The sequence below is a fragment of the Hipposideros armiger genome, unplaced genomic scaffold, assembly GCF_001890085.2.
Source record: "Hipposideros armiger isolate ML-2016 unplaced genomic scaffold, ASM189008v1 scaffold_92, whole genome shotgun sequence".
NCBI lineage: Eukaryota > Metazoa > Chordata > Mammalia > Chiroptera > Hipposideridae > Hipposideros > Hipposideros armiger.
The window spans coordinates 4,239,239-4,263,631 of NW_017731442.1; the positions used below are offsets into that span (position 1 = coordinate 4,239,239).

A 24,393-nucleotide genomic window follows, 5' to 3' on the forward strand; every position below is an offset into this window, starting at 1 on the left:
TCACACACATAACGATGGGCAAAATGTAAAAAGAGAGAGAACTAAAAGGATATTGATAATCTCAAAAACACATTAAACATTTCTGTGGTCAAGAAATGACATAAAAATACAGGATGATGAAAGGAACTGAATGACAGGACCTATTAGGCTCCGGGTCTGGAAATTGCAGGTTTCCAGGAATTTGGCTCTTGAAAGCAATAAGAATAAATTGGAACCACTTAAAACAGGAGCCAGGCTTATTGCTTAAAGCCAGGACCTGCCTATTGCCTTGTCTCCCTTGGTAGAGGAAGTAGAAATAAAGCTCTGGCTGACTGCCATCAAGGACTACAATGTTTAGCACCCTGAAGGCTTATGGAGCCAGGAACTTACACGTACAGCCTTATGACCGTGCACTAAACCACACCACCATTGGTTCTGTACTGCATCTGTGCTGTCCTTAGTACTATCATGGAATAGAAACTAGGAAATGTGATTATGAAGACTAACCCTAGACTGGGGAGCTGGGTGAAAGCATCTTTAAAATGACAGAGACAGAGGAAAAATATAAACAAATACCCCACACACACTGAAAATTAGTCAGCAAACCAAAACTCTGAAACTATGAAAAATACTAATGCTAAGAAAGATAGCCCACATATCAATTGAAACATGAAAGCAATTTTATGTAATAGTCTACTATGAACTAAGTATGTTTAAGGGTGCTCAAAGAGATAAATGAAGAAATAACTTTAAAAAAAGAGATTAAGAAATAGGCAGAAATAAAACAAAACAGATATAGAAACCAAATATACATTTTAGAAATGAAAAATATAATCATAGCAATAAAAAATCAGTGTCTGAGATGGTAGTCTATAGTTGACTAAAATAAGTGATTTGGAAGCTTGTACTGAGATATTCATCAAGAATGTAGCACACAGAGAAAGAGACAGACAAACTTAGAGACAAATTTATATCATATACACACACACATATCGGGGGTGCCAAAAAAATGTATACAAGTGGACACTGGTCAACGTTGCTCAAGCAACAGCGGTTCAAGTCCAGCCCGAGCTGAGCAGCCGCTGAGCTGCCAATAGGTAGCAGGATGGCTCAGCTAAAAAATAAATAAATAAAATAAAAACAGCCATAAATAGGAAGACAAAAATCTGACACAATTTCAAGGAGTAGTTGACAATAGCATAATTAATGTGAAAGATTTTCATATACTTCTATCAAAACTTATAAGTCACCAAGACTATAGAAACCTTGAAGAAAAAATTATCAAGTTTATTCAAATATATAAATCTATACACATCCCTGCACTTAGTAAAAGAGAAAGTAAATATTTTTTCAAGTACACATGGAACAGTTACAGAAATTGTCTAGCTATTAGGTCACAGAGAGTCTTAATAAATTTCAAGCAATTTATATTATGAATATTATTTTAAAATTTCTATATTATAAACTTAAAAAGTCAATCCTCAAAACTTTTGGGGGGATTTCAAAATGTACGGACTTACCAATAATATAAATACCACACATATCAAAATGTGAGAGATACATCTAAAGTAGTATTTATGGCTAAATTTATGACCTCAAAAGCATAAAGAAAATTAAATGAGTTGACTTTAACTCAAAAATAGTAGTAGTAATAATAGTAGTGGTGGTGGTAGTCATACGGCTGCTAATGATGATGATACTAATAATAGCTAACAGTGGAGTGATTATGTGTCAGTTGCTGTTCTAAAACGTTTGTAGATATAAACTCATAACAAATGCATGTGTAGATCTATCATTATTCCTGTTTTATAGATTGGAAACACACAAGGGAAGTTTCAAAACACTTCCAAGATTACTTAGCTAGTAAATAGATTAGTTAGGGTTAGAGCCCAAACAATCTGCCTTCAGAGAAAGATGAAGAAAAAGAATAACCTAAAGAATGTAGAGGGAAGGAAAAAATAAAGACAAGGGCAGTCAAATGAAATGGAAAATAAAGAATAATTAGATAAGAGCAAATAAATGACCCAGATAAACAAACTTCTAGTAATACTAATGAAGCACAATAGAAAAGATAAATAATATTCAGAACAACAAAAGAGGGTAAACAATAAATCACAAGAAAATATTATTAAAAACTTTGACAATAAATTTGAAAACTTAGGTCAAATGGATAATTTTCTGGAAAATTATTAATTACCAAAATTGGCTCAAGATTTGAAAACCCAAATAAACCAATAACAACTGGTTATCAATTAGAGTGAGAAGATACACATACCCTATAACTTTACCCCTAATACGTATCTACAAACACTTTCATATGTGTAAGGAAGCATGTACATGAACATTCATGTTCATCAGTATGAGAATAGATAAATCATGGTATATACCATACATACAATGGAATCATATGCAGGAGTTAAAATGAATGAACAAAGCCACATTTATCAACATAGATAAATCTCAGAAGCATAATGTAGAGGGAATAAAGCAAGTTGCAGAATAGATACATGATGATACTGTGTTGGGAGTCCCAAGACCACTCTCAGGCTTGATGATTCAATAGAAGGGCTCATAGGACCCAGAAGAGTTGTTACACTCACAGTTTAGTACAGCAAAAGGACATGGATTAAAATCAACTAATGGAAAAGACTCGTGAGGCAAGGCCCAAGAGAAAGCAGACGCAAGTTTCCAGGTGTCCCTTCCCAGTGAAGTTGCATGGAGATGTGCTTAATTCTCCCAGCAAAGATGTGTGACAACACATGTTGCCAACCAGAGAGGCTCACTTGATCCTGAGTGTCCATAGTTTTTATTGGGTGTCAGTGGTGTAGTCATGCAGTGCACGCATAACTGAGCTCAGCTACTCAGGCTCCAGGCCTTCCCCATGTTCACTTAGCAAAAACAAATATTCACCACAAATCACTTTGTTAGGATAAATTGATCTAATCAAACTTGTATAGCATGGCCCAAGGCCTCAGTCTTAAGAAAACACTTATCAAATGGAAGAACTAAGTCATCTGCCAGGATCTAGTGAAAGACCAGTTTTGAAGACAAGCCTTTCTTTGGAATGTGCAGGGTTTGAGCAACCCAGGCTTGCTGAGTTAACTCTTTGCTGCCCAGATGCTATATTTATAAAGTTCAAAGGCCCATGAATCAATACTATTTATTAATGAATACATGAACCTCATGCGGATGCTTAACACCCAATTTAAGATAGAGGTTGCCTTTGGGATAAAAGGAGAATGCTAGGGAGGAGGTACCCAGGGAACTTTAATTGTATCTGTAATGTTTATTTAAAAGTTCTGAAACAAATATGACCAACAATTGAAATTTGACAAAGCGCTGGATGATGGGTACACAGATGCTATATTTTCCATAATTCTGTGTATATCTGAAAATATTTAATAATAAAAAATAGAAAAACCTGTTAAACTTTTATAAAATGTAAATCATAGTGCTACATTAAAAAGAAAGATTTTTGTGAAATATTTGAAGAAATGGTTTGTGCCATTCTTCAGTGGGCTACAATATTGTCTTGAGGAGACATCCTCTTCATATGGATTCAGAAAGGCAGTCAAGCTTAGCACACAAGAATTTGTTACTCAATTACATTATAGCCTTGTTTATTCTGAATGTTAAAGAATATTTGAATGTTGAGGTGGAATATCCAAGTTTTTAATGTACATAAGATTATTGTGGTTGTCATACATATGTAATGCATGCCTGGTATTCTTCAAAAATTATCAAATTACTTCCCATTTCAGTCCTCTTTATCCTGTACCGGTGCTAAGGCTAGTCCAGTAAGTTTGGTGTAGGATAAAAGGGCGAGGCAAAGGAGAACAAGCAGTTTTTGCTCTTGAAGCATATTGAATTGTGTGCTTTCCTTCCCTTCTTCTCCCTCCCCACCACCCCATAGAATTAGTCTTAAGGAAAAACATTACAAAAAGGCAACCTGTAGATTATATAAAGGGGAAAGAGCAGTTGAACCTCTTTGCATTGGGAATGGTGGTGGGGGAGGGGGTAAAATTGTTCAGATGCTTTTAGCCATAATTCCTAGCTACCATGATTCTTGCATTTCCTCTGTTTCTGTTTACCTTCCGTAAGTCCAGTCAATTGATAGATTTCCTTCCTGTACATACGATATGGAGGTCCTGTACCTTGAGATGCAAAATAAGTATGGTCTTTTGCCCCAATATGTTCCTGATAATGAAATACAAGTAAACAGTTCAAAAGCCAGTCAGTAGTTTTCCCTATATATTGTTTTGTGAGGAAAGCCGGCAGTAACATATTTTTGTCACAATTTGTGCATCCCACCCTCCCAGCATTCACAGCTCTAACTTATGTGTCAACAGATTAAGTTTTCACACGTCTTGGACCCTCAGCGATACTTGAAATAGTCAAAACTGTAGGTTTTAAACTGAATAATGCAGGAGTCAGTTGAATGTGTTCATTGCCAAATGAATGGTACAAAGTGGATACTTACTACTAGTAGATGAAAGCAAGAAAAAGTTTGCCACCTTTAGAATAAAATTTTTTCTTTCTCTGTAGAATTATATTTAATATGTAGTGGTGACATATTAAATGAATGACATGAAAAATATAAAACTCTTTTTCATAGAATAGTTGAGAAACTGAAACCCATAAATGAACCTTGAGCTAATGAAGCAAAAAAGTAATTTATCTTGCTTTGATTTATATTACAGAATTACAATTAATTCTCTTGACTGAAATGCCCTTTTGTGATTGAGAAATGTTCTAGTTATTTGTCATTATCCTTTCATTTTCTACTGGTCTTTAAGCTTACAGTCCGATATTGAAGGTGTTTTAAAGAATATCTAACATTCTGTTTGAAGTTCTATTGTATTGTTTAAAGTGAACTGAAAAGTATATCAACAGTCTCTTATAATTTGTTTTTCCAAGTTGATACTGCCTAAACACTGTCAATAGCTAGTGTATATGTCGCTTCTTTTTTGTGTCTTCATGTTTAAACTGTTGGGATGAAGCTATCTTGTTACTGATAGACTAAATCATTTTCAGCCAGCCACTAGGGTGAAAATAATATTCAAGTACAAAAGTGAATTTTGCTACAACATAAGGAAATCTGGCAATCCAAACTAAATATAATTACTGTGTTACTCCACTAAGTGGGCACAGTTTTAACATGGTGGTTACTGAGAGAGAGAACTGAATTTAAAATCTTTAAATAGGTAAAATGCTTCAGAGATGAAGTCTAATATTTAATTCCGGTTGAAATGCATCACAGATTTATACCATCATGTGATCACTTTGCCCTCATTACTTCCTTTTTCCTTTCTTAAATATAGCTATTCCTCAAGATCATTTCTTTTTGACTTACAGCTATTTTCTGTAGATATTTATTTCCTAAGAGAAATTATGTTCTCATTGTTTAACCTATAATCTTTACATTTATGAGTCTTAAATCTACACATCCAGTCCTCACTTCACACCTAGAGTCTAGTTCCAAATTTTCATGTGTCTATAAAATATTTTCATTGGATATCTTACTGGAACCCTAAGCTCAGTATATCTTGTATAACTCCTCTTTGCAAATATGTTGCCTGATGATTATATCATTTAGCAGTCTGTTTTATTGATTAGCATTATGCATTTTTATTTATACTGTCATATTCATACACTGTTTAATGTGAACTTTGTCTGATGTCCCCAAATTGACTGGCAGTGTTGTATAGCTGGCTCTTTTTCTCTTTTTGTTTATAAGGGTTAACTCTTTCTCCAAAGATGAAAATTCTGTATGCATGATAGCACAATTACTATTTAACAAAGGACAGTTATGTGGTGTCCATTCTTGTTATTGATTTTTTTATTATCTCTGAGTGTCACTGTAATTATAGTGTTAAAATTTTATGACTGAGTTTAGGCTAGTCAGATCATCAAACACTTAAAATAAAGAAACTTTATTCTGTTGGAATATTATAGTAGGCACAGATAGACCATTTCTTTGGTTAATATACCATGTCTGAAAATATTTGTTAACTATATTTTGCAATGAAATTTTAGACTAATTTTTTAGTCTTCTGTATTTCATAACTGATAAAAAATGAAAACATTTTCTTGGAGGAAATAGTGTACTTTGAGAAACCCACTGGTAACTACCTTATTAAAATGTTTATATATTTGAAACAGCAGTTTCACATTGCATAAAGATGATTTAACTTTGCATATTAAGAAAAAAGAAAATATAGATTTCTATAAATCTCCCTTTTTCTTGCTTACATTGGCATAGTTTATTTTATCATTAGGGAAAGAGAAAATAAAAGCCACCAAAAAGTTTTGTTTTGTATTACTATCATTAGGAGGACAGGGTGTCTTTCTCACAGATAGCTTACCTATTCTTCTCGTTGTTTTTTGTTTTTAACTCTTGTATATTCATTTCTTTTTCTCTTACTCTGTTTTATTCACTTTTTCATTTATTTATTTATTTATTTATTATACATAACCAACCTTATTCTAGAATAGATTTAAGATGACTTTTTGTTCCTTTTATTGGCCACAATTACTTCAATTGCTGTTGTTACACAACCCCCCTTTCAAATCCTATGTAAGTGTGATTTGTTCTTTAACTGATTGACTCATTACCCAATGATTAGAAATACATATATTGGCTAGATGATATAGTGAGCCATCTGTAGAGTTAACCAATACCTCCATTTTTTCCACTTGCACTTAACCTTTCTTTCCAAGCAAAGGAACTTGTTAATTTTTTTTCCTAAATGTTTCATTGCAATGTAAATTTTTAGAATTTAGACCTATCACAGAAAGTTTTTATAATTTTAAGAAGTCTTCAATTCTTACATTATCAGTAAGTTAATGTTATTTATATTTTAGGGATTGGAATAAAATTTACTTTGATGCTACTTGATGTCAGAGTAGTTTAAATTGTGCTTGTGAGTGAGATCTTAGTGTGGCTAACATTTTTATTTTTAATATCGAGTTGTTGAATAGCTTTCTGCAGTAGGTGTTATTATATCTGTTGCTCTTCTTGATTTCTAATTGTTGTGAATATTTATAACAGCTTCATGTACGTCCACTTTCTTAAGCTTCCTCTACCATTTCCTTTTAAATGCCTGGTTTAGGAAATGGGGAAATGGGTTTAGGAAATCAGAATTGCTTGGATTGTTTTTTTAAAACATACCACTGGGAATTCTGATAGTTTACTCTCCCTGCCATCGTTCTTTGGAAATCCTTTCAAGATTGTAGTGAATCATTGTTACTGAAGGAACTTAAGATAGTCCTCAGGTGTGTCAGTTTCCAGAGAAACTAGGCTGCCTAGTACTTGTTTATTTTTAAAAAGCTATCAAAACTATTCATGGAAAGTGGCATTGCATGAAGCAATAAATTACTACAAATTTCAAATATGTAATATATCTAGTAATAAAAGTATTTATTCTTGTCCGAAAGTGTTAAATTAGACAAATACTTATATCAGAGAAGCCATTGGTTATTAGAACAATCCTGAATATGGTACCCTTTTCTTCAAGAAAACATTCAAACTTTAAGGAGCAAGTACTTAAAATAACACAAAAGGGAAATTCTTAATACAATTTATTTTCAGTCTTCATTCTTATTTCCTTTTGTCTTGGATAACCTTCACAAAATGTATCTTTTTTATAACCAGTGTCCTGAAAGTTGCCAGGTTTCACTTGTCTACTTTCTGATCTGCCTCCAGTACAGGTCCCTTCTTTTCTTCTCTCTTTACTCTTGAATTAATCCTCTACCTACTTCACAGGCCGATTCTTTGATGAGAATGAATCCCCTGTTGATCCGCAGCATGGCTCTAAACTGGCGGATTATAATGGGGATGATGGTAACGTAGGTGAGTATGAGGCAGACAAGCAGGCTGAGCTGGCTTACAATGAGGAAGAAGATGGTGATGGTGGAGAGGAAGACGTCCAAGGTGAGCGTGGGCCTGGCCTCCATGCTGTGACCATGAAACCCACCTCTAAATTTTTTGGTTGAATTTGTGTAGAATTTCCCCCCACTTTTTAGCAGTACAGCCTTAATCTGAAGAGGTTCTGTGCAGTTTTTCAGTTATATTTCGAAACCCATTTTATGATAGTGGTATTTGTAGATCTGTAAATAAATCCACATATTTTAATTATTTTCATTTTTAGTTAGCTTAGGTGTTATTGATACAATTACAATTTGAAACTCACAATCTTGGAAATTTTTTTCTTCTTCAGAAATTTTAAAATTGTTTAAAATGGCTCTAGACTTTACCTAAGGCAAATACTCCCAGAAAATAATTCTTTTCCAGTTTTTCATCTCAGAGCATTTCAATTATTCTAGGTGCAAACATTGACCAGACACCCATTTTGGTGTAAGGGAAGCCACAAAAGGAATGGTCTCCTCTACTCTAAATATAAAATTATTTCATTACTGATTCAGCATAGGAAGACTGTTTTTGAAATTTTTTCTGAGGCTTAAAATTTATATTTAACTATCAGTTTGTGAATATTTGTCCATTTTATGTTTAATACACAGATTCAACATATTTTCCTTGTTAACTGTGTTACTTCTGAGCTTTTAACTTAGTGAAAGTTCAGAATCCACCTGTGTGCATGCAGCCCTCCCCATGCATGCATATCAGAGTCTGTTGCTTTATTGCAAGTTTTTAGGCCTGTTTTCAGCCTGCTGACATCGTTTAGTAGTATTTGTGGAGTTTTCCTTTTTTTCCATAAAAGTTGAATATGAACTTAATGTGTGAAGTATTATAATTTATAATATTATGCATGAAATCTTTTTTTAATGTAACCTGTCTTGATTCACTCCTTAACTCTTTTTAAGGTAATTAAATTGTATTTAGGTTTATGACAAGAATTGTTTTTGTAAAACTCAGAAGAAAATATAGTTTTCCTAGAATACTACATAGTGAATAGAAAAAGGGAAACCAGAGACCGACTTCCACCTAGGCATTGTTTTGATAGTCCATTCTAGTTTTGGAAGACTAGTTATTGGGAATAGAAGGAGATTAATAAATGCTAGGAGTTTTGTAAGGATATGTTAATGAGAACTTCTTAAACACTTTTTGGTACTTTAGAATAAATTGTATTCACCTTTTCTATAATCTCATCCATTTTTCATAAATTTTACTATTTTTTTCTTATTGCTTTTGTGATTTGTTTGAATTATATTTATTTGCAATTACTTATAACATTGCTTTAAGGCTTTTTCATACATTTATATCATATCACCAATTAGAACGTAAGCAGAAATTTTCATTTATTTTGCTTTCTATTTTGTTTGTATCCTTTTCTGCCTTCAGATTCACCCCCCCCCCATCCCTCATAGTACTTAGCACACAAAGGGCCCTCAGTAATGTTGTTAGCTGATAATTTTATGCTTTTCTCATTCAGCTTTTATTCTTATAACTGTGACGAGGGTAATAACCCTTTAGCTTCTGGTCTTAGAAGCTTGCTTGGTTTATGCTTTAAACCTCTAGTTTTCTTTCAGAAGGGCCTCTATCATCTTGCTGGATAATTTTGAGGTTTTCATTAGAACAATTAATTTCAACCATAATTGAAAATCATTTCTTATGTTTTGGCTATCTTAAAGTTGATCACTTTTATTACAAAATTTCAGTTTAATACTTTCATGGTTTTTATCCATAGCAGGTACATTTATCTTCAGTGCCTTCTCGCTCTCTTTCTGGTATCTTCTCCCTCTCCTATCCACAGTTCTCATTACCGCTTTCTACTTTAGGTCCCCAGTACCCTCATGTTGCCCTGCCTTTCTTTTCGCAAGGAAAGAAATCCATTGATTCTAAGGAATATAAAGAAAATGATCCAAGATGATATCCCCAATGAATTAGGAGAAGGGGATTGATACATTTTGGGACTTCTTCATTTGCAAGTGAATCTTACTTGAGCTGGGGGTTGCCTTTATCATTTTTATCCCATTTTGGGATTCACCAGATGATGACAGCAGAAGGATAGGGTAGCTATCAAGAGGACTTCCTTATCATAGGGAAAAGAAAGATGCAAGAACATCTCAACTCCAGCAAATAAAGAGGGATAAATTTGAGTGAAATGACTAAAAAGGAATACTGGAGACCCAAATAATTTTAAACATGTTTAAATGTTTAAAATGTTTTACTTAAAAACATTTTAGGTATAGTATTAACTGTCCAAAAAGTGGGGAGGGAGAATTATGGCTATTCCCTAGTTTATCAACAATTTGGATTCCAAGTGTTTATTATTAAGTTAGAATATTTAGAATTTAAAAGAATTTCTTCATAGCTTCAATGTAGAAATAATGGTTGGGTTCCCAGGCCAGTTTGCCCTTGTAGCCGAAGCAGGCAGTAGAATAGAGTGGTAAAAAAAATATTAGCCTGAGAATTAGGAGACCAGCTTTTCAAGTCACTTAAACTCTCTGGGCCACAATTTCATCATCTACCATAAGCGTATTGAACTAGTGTTCTTCTCAGTGCTAAAATTCTGTGGTCACACTCACAGTGGAATCACTATATATATATATATATATATATATATATATATATATATATATATATATATATATATATATATAACACAAGCACTATAGGAAACCATGTGTCAGATTTCAGCATGCCTGGAACACATCTTTCCCCAAACCTAGGAAAGAAAGTGGAAACTACTGCAGCCATTGAGACTCTGCAGCCAAAGATATGAAAAATTGAAGCATGCATTTCAGAAGCACTATCGAGGTTCTAGCAACAGAGGTTCTTCTCTGCTCTCTCTAGTATTAGAAAGAGTTCTTTCTCAAGCTGTTGTGCCCATAGGATTAGAGATTCCTGCTACAGGACTGAGGTTCTGGTTTCAGCTAAGGACACTCTGGCTTTGGTCTCCGAATTCTGGATTATGAAACAGAGGTTTGGGCAGCATCTCTGCCAATAGGAAGCTGAAGGATTCCAGCTTTAGCGCTGATGCCTGTTTGTATGTATGGATCGTTTGGGTCAGCACTACGTGCAGAGTGTTTTCTTGCAGAATTAAGTGCAGCCTAATTTTCCTGTGTTTACAATCCTGGTTTATTTTGGTTTTAAATTCCTGGTTTCCTGAAGCATCCTAAAAGAAGTATTTTATTTACATTGGTGTAAAATTTTTTCCCTCTGACTTCTTAATGATCAGCTCTGGAAATACTACACATCTGATGGATATATCTTTTTATTCATTCTTTATTGTATTAAGGAGATGGGTATTTACAAATTCCCTGTACTCTTATCTTTAATCCCATATAAGTTCCAAGTTTGTTTAATAGGATATGAAATGCATATTACTCAGTATACCTATGGAAAGAAGCTTAGCATAGTGCTTAAGTGCCTGGATTCTGGGGCCAAGACTGCCTGGATTTGAATCCTGCCTCCACCACTTACTAGTTCTGTCACCTCCTGAATTACCTAACTAACTTCTATGCCTCAGTTTCCTCATTTGTAAAATAAGAATATAGTTACCTAACTCAACAGTTGTTATGTGGATGATATGATTTAAATATTTGTTCAGCACTTAGAAGAGTCTTTCACACTGTAAGCACTATATAAGTGTGTGTTGAATAAAATAATAATTGAAAAACTAAAAGCAAATCTAGAACTTGTTCTCTGGGTTGCCTACTTTAGAGGACAATTGCAGTTTAGCCTGTGGATTCATTTGTACGTTTTAGTGAAAACTCACTGCCTTATTGCCCCGAGATGTTCTTGCTTGGTAGAGCTTGCTTTATGGAGGTGGTCCTTTCTTGACTCAGAGGGAATTTAAGAATTATTTAATAAATTATGAATGTCTTTATATTCCCTTTAATAGTCATTTTGTGTTGTGAGCCATTTATAGATTTTCATGTTTTGTAAAGTGAAATAAATTATTAGTTCATATAATTATATTTAGCAGTTATCTGTTATTCTATGTCAGATTTGGGTAGGTCATGTCATCATACTTGAGAGATAAATGCAAAGAGGTTGTTAGTAGAAATTTGAATTCTGGTTAGAATAGCTACACTGAAAATGCACTCTACTTAATGTAAATATAGCTCAATGTAAGAAAAACACCATATTCTAAAAGTCCTATGAATTCTGAAAAACAATGTGAAAGCACCATACTAAAACTTTGCTAAAGAGCATAAATAAAACCAACAAACTCCTACTTATATCTATAGAGGACCCTGGAAGTAAAGACTGTCTTCATATGCATTATTTCATTTTGAGATAGGAAAACCAGTTGCTATTCCTATTCTACTGAGAAGGTAATTAGAAGTCACCAGAGGTTTAGGAACTAGATCATGTTTGGTTAAGTGCCTGAGCCAGGACTAGAATTCAATTTTTCTATTTCTAGACCTTTTGCTCTTATCTTGTTTTCTCTTTATAATTATTCATTTAAAAATCCCCAAAAGTAACAGTATTCTTTCCTTTCAATAACTTTCCTATTAAATTTCTCCTTTATATATAAGCAGCTTTATATAGCACTGCTCCATGGTGATTAAGTCTTCATTTAATTACTAAGGTCCTGAAACATGATTTTATAGCCATAAGGTGAGGTCCTCAACATGGAACCTAAGTGCCAATGATTATTTTCTTTTTTAAAACCAAAGATAACTTTTTAAAGCACAAAGAATTCTTTGATAAGAGATTGATTAGCATATTTTCAAAATACAAGTGTGATTATGGATATAATGTCAGCTTTTTACATGTAACAGATTTGGGGTTCTGATGCCTAGTGGGTCACACTATTAAAGACATGAGATCCATTTGTTAGAATTTGATACAAAATGATTTCCTGCGATTCTAAATGCGAAGTTCTGTAAGTTTAAATAGAAAGTTATTTTTTTTAATTTCTTTTCTTTTTCTTTTATTTTGCTCGCAGGAAAGTTGTTGAAAGGAAAGAGAAAGTTGGTTGGTTGTCATTTTTTATGAATAAATTTAAAGAAGAAATAAGAACACATCATTATGGAAAGTTAATACATAGTACATATACCACGTGGCATCCTTCTTGAACATGATTTTGCCATAAGATATACTAGAGAAGCTGAGAGTAGAAAACCTATCAAGCCCAAAAGAATAGATTTCAGAAAGCTATATATACATATGAATTTGGATTCTATAATATATAACTCTCCTTAAATTATATAAAATTATATTCCTGGAAAGTTATGTTAGTAATGCCTCAATCTATCAAAAACTAAGCTATTGAGTAGTTGTAACTGAACCAGAAAGTAAGAAAAGTCATTTTTTAAAGCTGGAGGAGCCAAAAGATATCATTAAAAGCCATGTACTAAAAAGGGAGCTTCCTAGGCTATGATTCAAATACTTTTCATTCTAACATTTTAATACTGTGAGCAGTCTTATTCTTAAACCTGTAGTTTGTAGCAAAACTAGAAGAGAAGTATTACTATTGGCAGATAAGCTACAATAATGTGAAATGACAGGTGAGCCAAGAAGAACCCAGAAAAACCTGTCAATAACCAGATAAGTCAAACTCCAGAGCACTGTATGGAGTTGTTTCATATAGATACGTGAAGTTACTTTGAAGATCTTACTTTCTGACAATATTATGTAATTTTTTTCTTTTTGGTAAAGAAAAGGTTAAGGTTTGGTTCATGTATTCCATTTAGGAAGGTACTGGTAAGCTCTTTGAAGAGAAGCAAAGGAATTCACTAAAATGTTAAAAGTTGGGATCATGGGTAACTTATTTCTAATTTTTATATGATGACTATGGATTAATTTTATAATTAGAAAAAACATTATGGTTTTTAAAGGTATGAAAAGGTATACAGAACTGGTTTCTACCAAAGTTTTAATTATAAGGACTAAACTTTGTCTGTATAGAAATAATACTATATATAAAAGGATCAACTCCTCAATGTTTGTGGGTTCCTAAAGTTTTGCTAACTATATCTATCTAGCTTCCTTCCTTCTTTTCTCCCTCCCTTTCTTCCTTCCTTCCTTCTTTTCTCCCTCCCTTTCTTCCTTCCTTCCTTCCGTTCATCCATCCATCCATCCATCCATCATCAAAAGATGTTAAAATTAAGTAATCTTCCAAAATAGTTACAGACTTTTCTCTCTTTAGCCAAGCAACTAAGTAATAGAACACTATTTGCAGAAGGTGTAAAATAACTAGCAGAAAACTACCTTAAGGCTGAGGGAAAAGACACATTGAATTGGATTTCTGCAAGTGATTTTAAAAATAATATTCTTGATATGTAATTATTTCCCTCAACAGATGATGAAGAACGAGAACTTCAAATGGATCCTGCAGACTATGGAAAGCAACATTTAAATGATGTTCTTTAAGCCCTAAAGGAAAACTTCAGAAAACCTAAAGTGCTGTAAAATTGAATCATTTCTACTTTGTTTTTGGCTTTTGTTGTAAAGATCAGTTGTATCAGTTGTAAAGATACATTGAGATAGATTTAAGGAAAAATTTTAATGAAGGAATGTACCCATGTACATATGTGAACTTTTTCATATTGTATTATTAAAGCAGAGACTTTTGGTTATATTACATTTGAGCCAGAAATAATATAAGCAAAACTGTAGTCTTTGCATTTAAAGCAAACTAATGTATATTTTACATTTTATTGAGCCTAATTCTTTCCACAAATGGACAAATAGGAAAAAAAATGGTTGTACAGTTTATATGCTGCACATTAGCATAACCACAGTGAGAACAGTTATTCAGCTGAAAAACTTTTTATACACTAATATATTCTTGTTAGCCCAACAGGTATTCTGTTCTATCTACCCCTTATCTCATGCTCTTCAAGGAATTATACCTAGAATAGTTAGTTAAAGAGGGGAACCTGGAAGCCAAACATTGGGCAGCATGTGTGCAAAATCACTTCCCTACCCTTTTTGTTTTACATGAATGTTGATGTGTTTTGGCCGATAAGCTCTCAGTGAGGTCTGATGAAAGTTGAGATAGTCTGCAAAGACATAACAATATTTATGAGTTATACCTCACTTAGTTCATGAAATTGAGAAATGCATGATTGACAATATATTTTCAATTTTTTCCCCCACATAATACCAGTACTGTTTAACTATAGCCAGCACTAGCTAAAATTTTGTATTTTCAGAGTTCAAGTTGGTGAAGATATTCATGATTTAAATGTCAGATTCTGAGAGGCTAAATCAACTTTGAAATAATCTGCAATCAGTTTTTCAAAGCTTCTCTGGTAGTTTTAGTGATCTTATTTGACTAGACTTTCTCAGAATTACTAAATAGGAGTTTTAACAGATTTTTATTAATGCACAGATAAATAGAAGTACAGTGAGATCTACAGCCATTTCATTAAAATAGCTTAAAAGTTTGTAATGAAGATGAAGAATCTTTGTAATTACTTAGTATGTTAGTTAAGAACCCATAAACCTCATATTTGCCAGTCTTACAAAATTATTTGAAATGCATTTCTTTTTTGACACTTTTTAGTAGAATGGGTAAGCTAGCTAATCCTTGTTTTCTGAGTTAAAGCACTTTTAAATCTTATTCCCCCTTCCCCAAAATAAAAGGTTTTAGTCATAAGGAGAAATTTAATGTTGCTAACTCTGTGTTTTAGAAGGGCTACTGGTATTGCACATAAACATGAAATGCTTCCCACGCCCCCTACCCCACCCCACCCCGTACTCAGGTTCTAGGCAAAATTCAAATTTATAGAGATTTTGAAAACAGGTTTTTCACTTATTGAAGGTGCAAAAATTCTTAGACTTTAGTTTGAAATTATTAAGCAACGGAAAAGATGTAGTGATTTACTAAAATTGTTGTTTCTGTCATATCAGAGTAAACAATTCATGCTTTTACAATGAGTAGAGTCGGCTTACAATGAATAGGTATGATAGTTCACAGAACGTTTTTAAATGGAGTTAAAAGGAATTAATGTACACCGTATGGGCGTTAGGGTGAGAAGATGAATCTAAAACATACTCCTAATAATACTTTACATTTAATACTGTAAAATCTTTACAAATAAAAACCATGAAATTTTTTGCCTTAGTTCCATTGTCATAAAAACAATCACTTGGTTATATGGTCACTATTACTTACACAGCAAAATTTCTTCAATTAACAGTATAGACATTTTATAAACTGAGAAATCTTGGACCAGTTGATAATACTTCAGACTATATTAACATTTTAGTGCTATAAAATACTATGTGAATCTCTTAAAATTCTGACAGTCTACAGTCTGTATTAGACATGCTGGTTTTATAATGTTTTACTTCTGCCTTAAGATTTAGGTTTTTCAAATGTATTTTTGCCTTGAATTAAGTGTTAATTTGATGAAAACTCTGCTTTTAAAATCATCACTTACTGGGTTCTAATAAATTAAAAATTAAATTTGTTTTACTATTTTGCTTATTTTGATACCTATACACACATCATCACACTCATGTGATGCTAATAAATATATTTTAATACCAAAATTTGAGTAAATTTAGAATTTAAGCTAAGCTAAACTAGAATGGCAGACATTTTTTACACTAGGGATATTTACTGTAGTGCTAGTTTATTTAACAAATATTGAGTGTTTCCTATGTGCCTAGCATTGTTCTAGGTAGTAAGAATACTGCAGTGGATAAGATAGACTAGGTTTCTTTTCACATAGAGCTTACATTCAACTGGGAGCAGTCAGACAATATACAAGTAAACACGAACCAGATAATTTTAGATAGTGATAAAAGCTATTAAAAATAAAACAAAGTTCCAAATTCTCTAAGGTTCCAAATATTCAGGTTTTTACTTAACTGAAACATTACAGTTCTGAGGCTAGAATATCATGAGCAAGAAGGAGAGAAATGAGGCTGAAGAGGTATGGAAGGGGTAAGATAATGAGAACCTTGTAAGTTCAGGTGACTTGCTACTGTGACCCATAAAGAGAAAATGCATAATATAAAATATACATGGAAGGATGACTCCAGGATAAATACTTGGACTTCAAAAATCACTTCTAAAATATGTCCCTTTATTTTAAAAAATCTGAAGATTATGTGCCTTTTTTTTTTAGCTGAGCCATCCTGCTACCTGTTGGCAGCTCAGCGGCAACTCAGCTCAGGCTGGGCATTGAACCGCTTTTGCTCAGAGCGCGAGCTCTTAACCAACTGATCCACTCGGCTGGCCAATTATGTGCCTTTTTGACTTCTCATTTGTATAATGCTGTAACAACAAAATGTGCTAAAATATGAGGATAGAGAATCTGTTAAAAAATACTTGTGATGGAGATAGTCATTTCCCATAGTGGCTGACCTTGGACTCTTCTGTTCCTTCACATGTCTGGCCCAATGGCTCCAAATAAGACAATCAAACACTGTAACATCAGTACATTTCCAAAGTTTTATCATCACGTGTGGGCCATCAATATTCAGTTCTAATTGGGTTATATCCAAGTTCCTTTGAAAAGGCTCTCTCACTAAGGGTTCCAAATGAAAACTCAACCAACTATACCAGAAAAAAGGGGGAAATATAATGGTCCATGTAAGCAAATTGTATACAGGGCAGGAGTCTTCTGGACTTGAGGACAATTGAAACAAGGACTTGAATGCTGCCATCTTTGTTTAACCAACTCCCATTTCTACTTTTCTTGTTACCTTCATTCTCTCAGACCAGCTCCCCCACTCAAAGCTCTAACCAAGATTTCCAGCAGGTCACATTTTCTTATTTTTGCCAGCTGAGAGGGGCTGCTCTTCTTTCCTTAGTTCTACTTCAAAAAAAATCCAAGGGATGGGAGACTTCTGCTTCTGGCTATGATTAACTTGACTATCCTCCTTTCTAGATTAGTAGCAGCTATAAAACTGTACAAGCTATATTAAGCAACTGTATTCAGGCAGCACAAAACTGAAATTTCTGAGAGAAGGGAAACTTAAGCAGTTGAGCCCCACAATCACCCAGCTTTCTGTGTTGTAAAGAGGCTGGAGTGCTGAGCTGAGAAGACAGATCATAGAGGGGAGCAGCTGAAGCAGGAATCTGTGAGGTTGGGTATCAGAGAAGAGAGCTATTCCAGACATCTATATGGAGATACCAGAAGTCCAGGGCTGTATATAATCAGGGCAAGACCACTTGATACTTACCAAATAGCAGTTGCTACACAATTGAGAATGGAAAAGAGATACCGTGTGTGTATAAAAGCAGTGCTAAGAGACATTGGGTTTCTAGGCCTGCCAAGATGGAGATCTTAACTGCTGTGGCAGCCAGCTGAAACACCAGAAAGATTGTACCTTAGGTGTATAGGCCATTCCCTAAAGTAAGACCTACTCTAACATGCTCTGACAAAATTGTCAGGGGAGACACAATATGGAGATTGAGTCCTGCCAAGTTGGAACTTATGAAACTAGGCTTTCCATAGATATGAACTAACAAAATCAAACTCAGCCTATATACCACTTTAAGGTGACCGCTCAGTAACTGAAGTACTTGCTAAAACAAGAATCATCACTTTTCAGAAGAAAATAGAATCCAGAATCTCTACAACATACACACAATGTCCAGTATTCAATAAAAAATTACTAGACATATGAAGACAAAAAGAAAGTGATCCATAGTTTTAAAAATTTGACATGGCCTTTGTTGTTATTTTTATATTGTTTTTGTTAATGCATGTATTAAAATATGTTTAAAGATTAAACAAAAATATGTTATAAATGAGTGAACAAAGAATCTCAGCACAGAAATGAAAATTATAAAAAACCTAATGGGAATTCTAGAACTGCAAAGTACAATAACTGAAATGAAAAATTCATTGGATGTGTTTAATAGCAGGTTAGAGATGGCAGTAGAATGAACTTGAAGACATTCAAATATAGTTGTTCTGTAAGTATTTGGAAATAGAGGATTGAAATGTTGAGACCCACAAATATGGATTTGGGTTTCATTCTTCAAATATTGAGTCCTCAAGATGCTGTACACCCCATCCCTGAAACAAGTCTAAAGATTTCATTGTGAGGGCTGGTTGAATGGCGCGATGGTTAAGAGCTGGCTTGGGACGCCAGAGGGCCCCGGTTCGGATCCCACATATGAGGGCCAGTGACACTGCCCTCTACAGCTAAGATGCTGAACAACAGCTCAACCTGGAGCTGGGCTGCCGTGAGTCGCCAGCGACGGCGTAGGCTGCAGCCTCTGCTGTAGTGGGTTGCCATGGGCTACCGTATGTAGCCAGCAGCCAGCGTGAGCAGCCATCCAGAAGCCGGGACTGATCAGCCTCACCCAGGAAGAGCACAATGATGGTGCCAACTTGGGCTCTGCCTCGCCCGGGAAAAGCACAATGATGGTGCCAACTTGGGCTAGTGAAGCAACGTCCTCCACAACTAGACGGAAGAACAAAAGTATAGCAACTTGTCTGCTCCCCATCCCCCAATTCCCCAATAAAAATCTTAAAAAAGAAAAAAAAAGGGACAAGCTTGTAAAAAAAAAAAAACCATAAAGATTCCATTGTGAAAGAATAATGATTATTCTTTCATTTACTTACTAATTACCTAATATGTGTAGAGAACTGTTCTGAGTACTGTAGATACAGTGACAAAGTCTGCCTTCATGGAACTTGTATGCCAGAGGGAGAGATAGATAATTACTTTCTTTACTTATAGTGATAAATGCTATGAGAAAAATAAATCAGAATAAAGAAATAGTGATGGGAGACCCTTTCTGACAGGTGGTGTGAGAACAAGCCATGTGAATATCCTGTGCAACACTATCCAATGAAAATATAATGCAAGCCAATTTAAAATTTTCTAGTATCCACATTTAAAACAGGTGAAATTTTTGTTTAACCAATATATCTAAAATATTACCATTGTACCATGTAATCAATATAGAATACTATTAATGAGATTTTATTTTCTTTTGTACTAAATCAAATCTAGTGTATATATTACATTTACAGCATACCTCAATTTGGACACTAAATTGTCACTGGAAATATGATTGGTATTTAGAGTGAATTTATAGTTAAGTATATTTACATACTCATGTTCGAAGCATGCTTAAAAAGTTTTCCAATAACTGAATCAAGTATTAATTTTTTTCAACAGACTTGACTTTTTATGGCAGTTTGTTTTAGGTTCACAGCAAAATTGAGTAGAAAGTACAGAGTCCTCTCCTCCCCCAGCTTCCCCCACTGTCAACATCCCGCACCATTGTAGAATTGTTTGTAACAATTGCTAAACCAACATTGACATATTATCAACCAGTTTTTGTTTCCATTCACACTTTGTATTGCACATTCTATGGGTTTGGACAAATGTATAATGACATACATCCACCACTATAGTACGCAGAATAGTTGCACTTCCCTAAAAATCATTTGTTTCACTTATTCCTTCCCTAGCCCTAAACCCCTGGCAACCACTGATATTTTCAGTTTCACCATTGCCAGAATGTCATATACTTGGAATCATAACAGTATATAGCCTTTTTAGAGTGCCTTCATTCATTTAGTATAATAATATGCATTCAAGATTCCCCCATGTCTTTTCATGGCTTGATAAGCTCATTTCTTTTTAGTTGAATAGTATTCCATTGTATGGATGTACCAGTTTGTTTATCCATTTACTTACTGACAGACATCTTGGTTGCTCCAAGTTTTGGCAATTATGAATAAAGCTGCTACAAACATTGGAGTGCAGGTTTTTGTTTGGACATAATTTTTCAACTCTTTTGAGTAAAAATATCAAGTTTTTTATTGTAATAAAATACATACAAAATTTACCATTGTACATTTACATTTAAAGTGTACAATTCAATGTCATTAAGTACATCCACAATGTTGTGCAGCCATCACCAGTACCTAGTTCCAGAACTTTTTCATCACTCCAAATAGAAGCCCTGTTAAACAGTCACTCGAGTATCAATTTTAAACTTTAAGTTAATTAAAATAAAACAAAATTAAGTTCCTCAGTCACACTAGCCACATTTCAAGTACTCAGTAGCTGTATGTGGCTAGTGGCTACTGAATAGCACAGGTCTAGGGGAAGAAAATTAAAGGCAGAGGAAACAATAAACACAAAGCCCTTGATAAACTTTTTCAAAGAACAGTTACTTAGCCAGTATGACTGGAGTACGAAGAGCAAGAGGGAGGGAATGCAGTTAGCGAAGTAGCCAAGCGTCAGCTAATAAGGGGCATTGCCTATCATAGTAAAGACTAGATTTTAAGGGTGATGGAAAATTAATAAAGAAGTTTAAAATGATTACTCTGGCTGCTGTGTTGGAAAGATTAAAGGAGGTTCAATAATGAAGAAGGAAGACTTTAAAGGCTGTCACAGTATTCCAGCTGAGAGATGATCGTTCTTGAATTAAGAAGGTAGCTGAGGTGATGAGAAGTGTTTGGATTCAGGATATATTTTGAAGGTTTAGTTTATTGCACTGACGAATTTGACGTTAGGAATGAGAAAAAAACTGTATTCTGTAAGGAAGAGTTTTGACCATGTTAAGTTTGAGATTGTTGTTGTCATCAAGTGATCGCAATATTGGAGCAAAATGACAGCTTTGATATTTCAATATTGAGTATGACTATTATTTCCTTAGTTGCAATAAGAGTGACAAAAATATAACTCATAGAATTACATAAGAATGGATTATGAAGTGCATATGCTCCATATACTCTGGAATAGGGACCTACTGAAAGACTGTTGAAGATCCAAGATACTTCTATGGCATTACTTAGTGAACATCCTATTTCATTAATGTTTTCATATAGCAATAGTTTTGAATAGTTTAAAAAGCATGCATGCCGGGCCGGCCGAGTGGCGCATTGGTTAAGAGCTGGCTTGGGATGCCAGAGGGCCCCGGTTCGGATCCCACATATGAGGGCTAATGACACTGCCCTCTACAGCTAAGATGCTGAATAACAGCTCAACTTGGAGCTGGGCTGCCATGAGTCGCCAGCGACGGCGTAGGTTGCAACCCCTGCTGCAGTGGGTTGCCATGGTCTACCGTGTGTAGCCAGCAGTCAGTGTGAGCGGCCAGCAGCCGCAGTGAGCGGCCGTCCAGAAGCGGGCAACTGATCTGCCTCGCCCAGGAAGAGCGCAATGATGGTGCCAACTTGGGCCAGTGAAGCAATGTCCTCCACAACTAGAATGAAGAACAAAATGACAGCAACTTGTCTGTTCCCCTTCCCCCAATTCCCCAGCGCTGTTCCCATCCCCCAATTCCCCAATAAAAATCTTTAAAAAAATAAAATAAAAAAATAAAAAGCATGCATGCCACTAGTTTTTTGCATTACATTTTCCCCCTTGTGGCTACTGCTTTGAATTTAAATATACTTACCTTTTTTTAAGTTCGTATTTTAAACCTTTATCTTATTCTAAAATCTTGGACAGTGTTGTTACTGAAGATTAATGGCATTAGCTATCATTTAAGGAGCAAGAAAAACACTTTGCTAAGTGTTTTCCATAAATAATCTCATTTGATCTTCACAACAATCCACTTAGATGTTGCAGAAGAGACTAGTAGAAAAAGACCACTGGATGTAAATGACTGGGGTGAAAAAGGGAACAAAATACAGTTATTCTCTGTGAAAAATGGTGTTGAACTGTTAAATTGCAAAAGCATTCAGGCTTACTACCAGCAACTTTTCTAAACTTAGTACCTTAACCATAACATTGCCATAGAAGGCAGTGGGATGTAGTCTAATGAGCAGGAGACTTGATTGTATTTCTTACTATCTGATTTTTACTGTTTGTATAAGCATCTTCTCCCCCCTTCTTTTAAAAAAATTTCAGTGTCTTCAACTGAGGAGTGAGGCTATTATCACCTATTCTATCTATCTCACAGGGTTGTTGGGAGAATCAAAATGCATGTAAAAGGATACAAAAGTGCTTTGTAAATGGCATATTTTACTTAAGTTTTAGGAGAGTTGAAGGTATGAAATTACTTAGATTATTTTTTAGAAAAATTTTTTACTTGATTTAAAAATTATTTTAGTCATCATTAGGGGGTAATTGTTTAGTGTATATTCTATTGCTTTCCATGATACACACTGGATAATCAGTAATCATTTGTTGATTTCCAGTTGGGTTTTCAGGAATCTATTAGTTTGCGGACTATTACCAGATCTGCATGGCTTCATACAAGGGGCTCTCAATAAATGTCGCAGAACCTTCTTGTACTAGGAAGATTTGGGATGCAAATAACTTAGAGATCTGACAGGATCTCTAGTACATAATAAGTCTTTCAGAAGACAACCCACCTGCTTCACACTTTGAAAAATAAACCACCAGATTCACAAGGGTTCTCCACTCACCTCTCAGTCTCATCTCTCTCCACTATCTTCCCGTCATCTCTATTTCCTACTAGCACACAGAACTACTTCCCCAACTGCTCAACACAATCTTGTGTTTGGCCCTTCCCATTTGTTGCTTGCTTTATTGTTTACACACACTTACTCTGTAGCATCCACTCTTTCTTTATGTCTCATTTAGATGTCATCTCATGAGAGCCTTCCAGACTCCCTCTCAGGCACCCCTGATATCTCTGTCAATAACTTTCTTGTAGTCATTCTATCACACTGTATTTAAATTCTGTTTACTTCTCTGTCATCTTCAACAGGCTGAACTGTGGGAAGGCAGGGTCCATTCACTGTTGCGCAGTGTTGTGTCTCTCGCATCTAGTATGGTCCTAACACACTGGTTTTTCAATAAATATTTCTTCATTGAATTATGAGAATGACCGGAGTTTTAGTAAACAGATAATGCTCTTCCAACCACTAAGCATGGTTTTCTGATATTCCACTAAGACTGAGCGCTCCGGATTGCTACATTTTCACCCTGTGAGGCTGATCATCCTTTGAACCAGGCCTGCAGGTGGAAACCCATCTGTGTGAATCTGATTTCTCAGCAGAACCACCGCCGACATCGCGTGGAGATGAAGGGCGAGTTTGTAAGACAGATCTAGGAGCAACTGCTATACCTTCTAGGCAGTGAGTTGGAAAGCGGGTATTTACGGGCCACCGTGATCCCAGGAAAGACGAATGATTCATCTTACCCTCACCTCCGGCTGCGCTCTCCACACACCACCTCCGCCAGCGCGCCAAGCCGTTAGTCCCACCCCCTCCCACTCGGCTCCACCCACTCGGCTCCACCCACCTGGCGCGCCCGGTTACTAAAACCCTAGCCGCCGGAGTGCGCGACGCATTCCTAAGCCCCGCCCCCGGGGCGAGGGCGCGCTCCCCCTCCCAGCTCTGCCCAAGCAATTCCGTTAGTGGCAGGAGGAAAAACCGTCCTTCGGGTCCCCGCCTCTCCACTCTCAACGCTTCACTCCCTACGCCCCCTGCGACCACTACACAGCCAGCTACGGAGGCCCCTAAAGTACAAAAATCCCCCAGGCCCTTGGCGTATCCAGATAGATTTTGTTATTGTTATTCCATCTGGTCCTAAGGCCCTGCATTCAATTTTTGTCAGGAATTCGGGCTCGCGAGTTTCTTCCGGCAGCAAGA

General features: G+C 35.2%; 1 protein-coding gene across 3 annotated transcripts in view; it reads left to right on the forward strand.

The window, feature by feature from the left end:
- GOLM2 (golgi membrane protein 2) overlaps positions 1 to 16,314 on the forward strand; it is a 97,266-nt gene extending 80,952 nt beyond the window's left edge. Inside the window, exons 9-10 of one of the 3 annotated variants that reach the window (XM_019645016.1) lie at positions 7,745 to 7,912; positions 14,196 to 16,314. In XM_019645016.1, the coding sequence (XP_019500561.1) occupies positions 7,745 to 7,912; positions 14,196 to 14,266 (239 nt within the window). In that variant the 3' untranslated portion in view covers positions 14,267 to 16,314. The remainder of the gene's footprint in view (positions 1 to 7,744; positions 7,913 to 14,195) is intronic. The other 2 variants (XM_019645018.1, XM_019645019.1) reach the window with 2 other exon arrangements.
- The last annotated feature ends 8,079 nt before the right edge of the window (positions 16,315 to 24,393 follow it).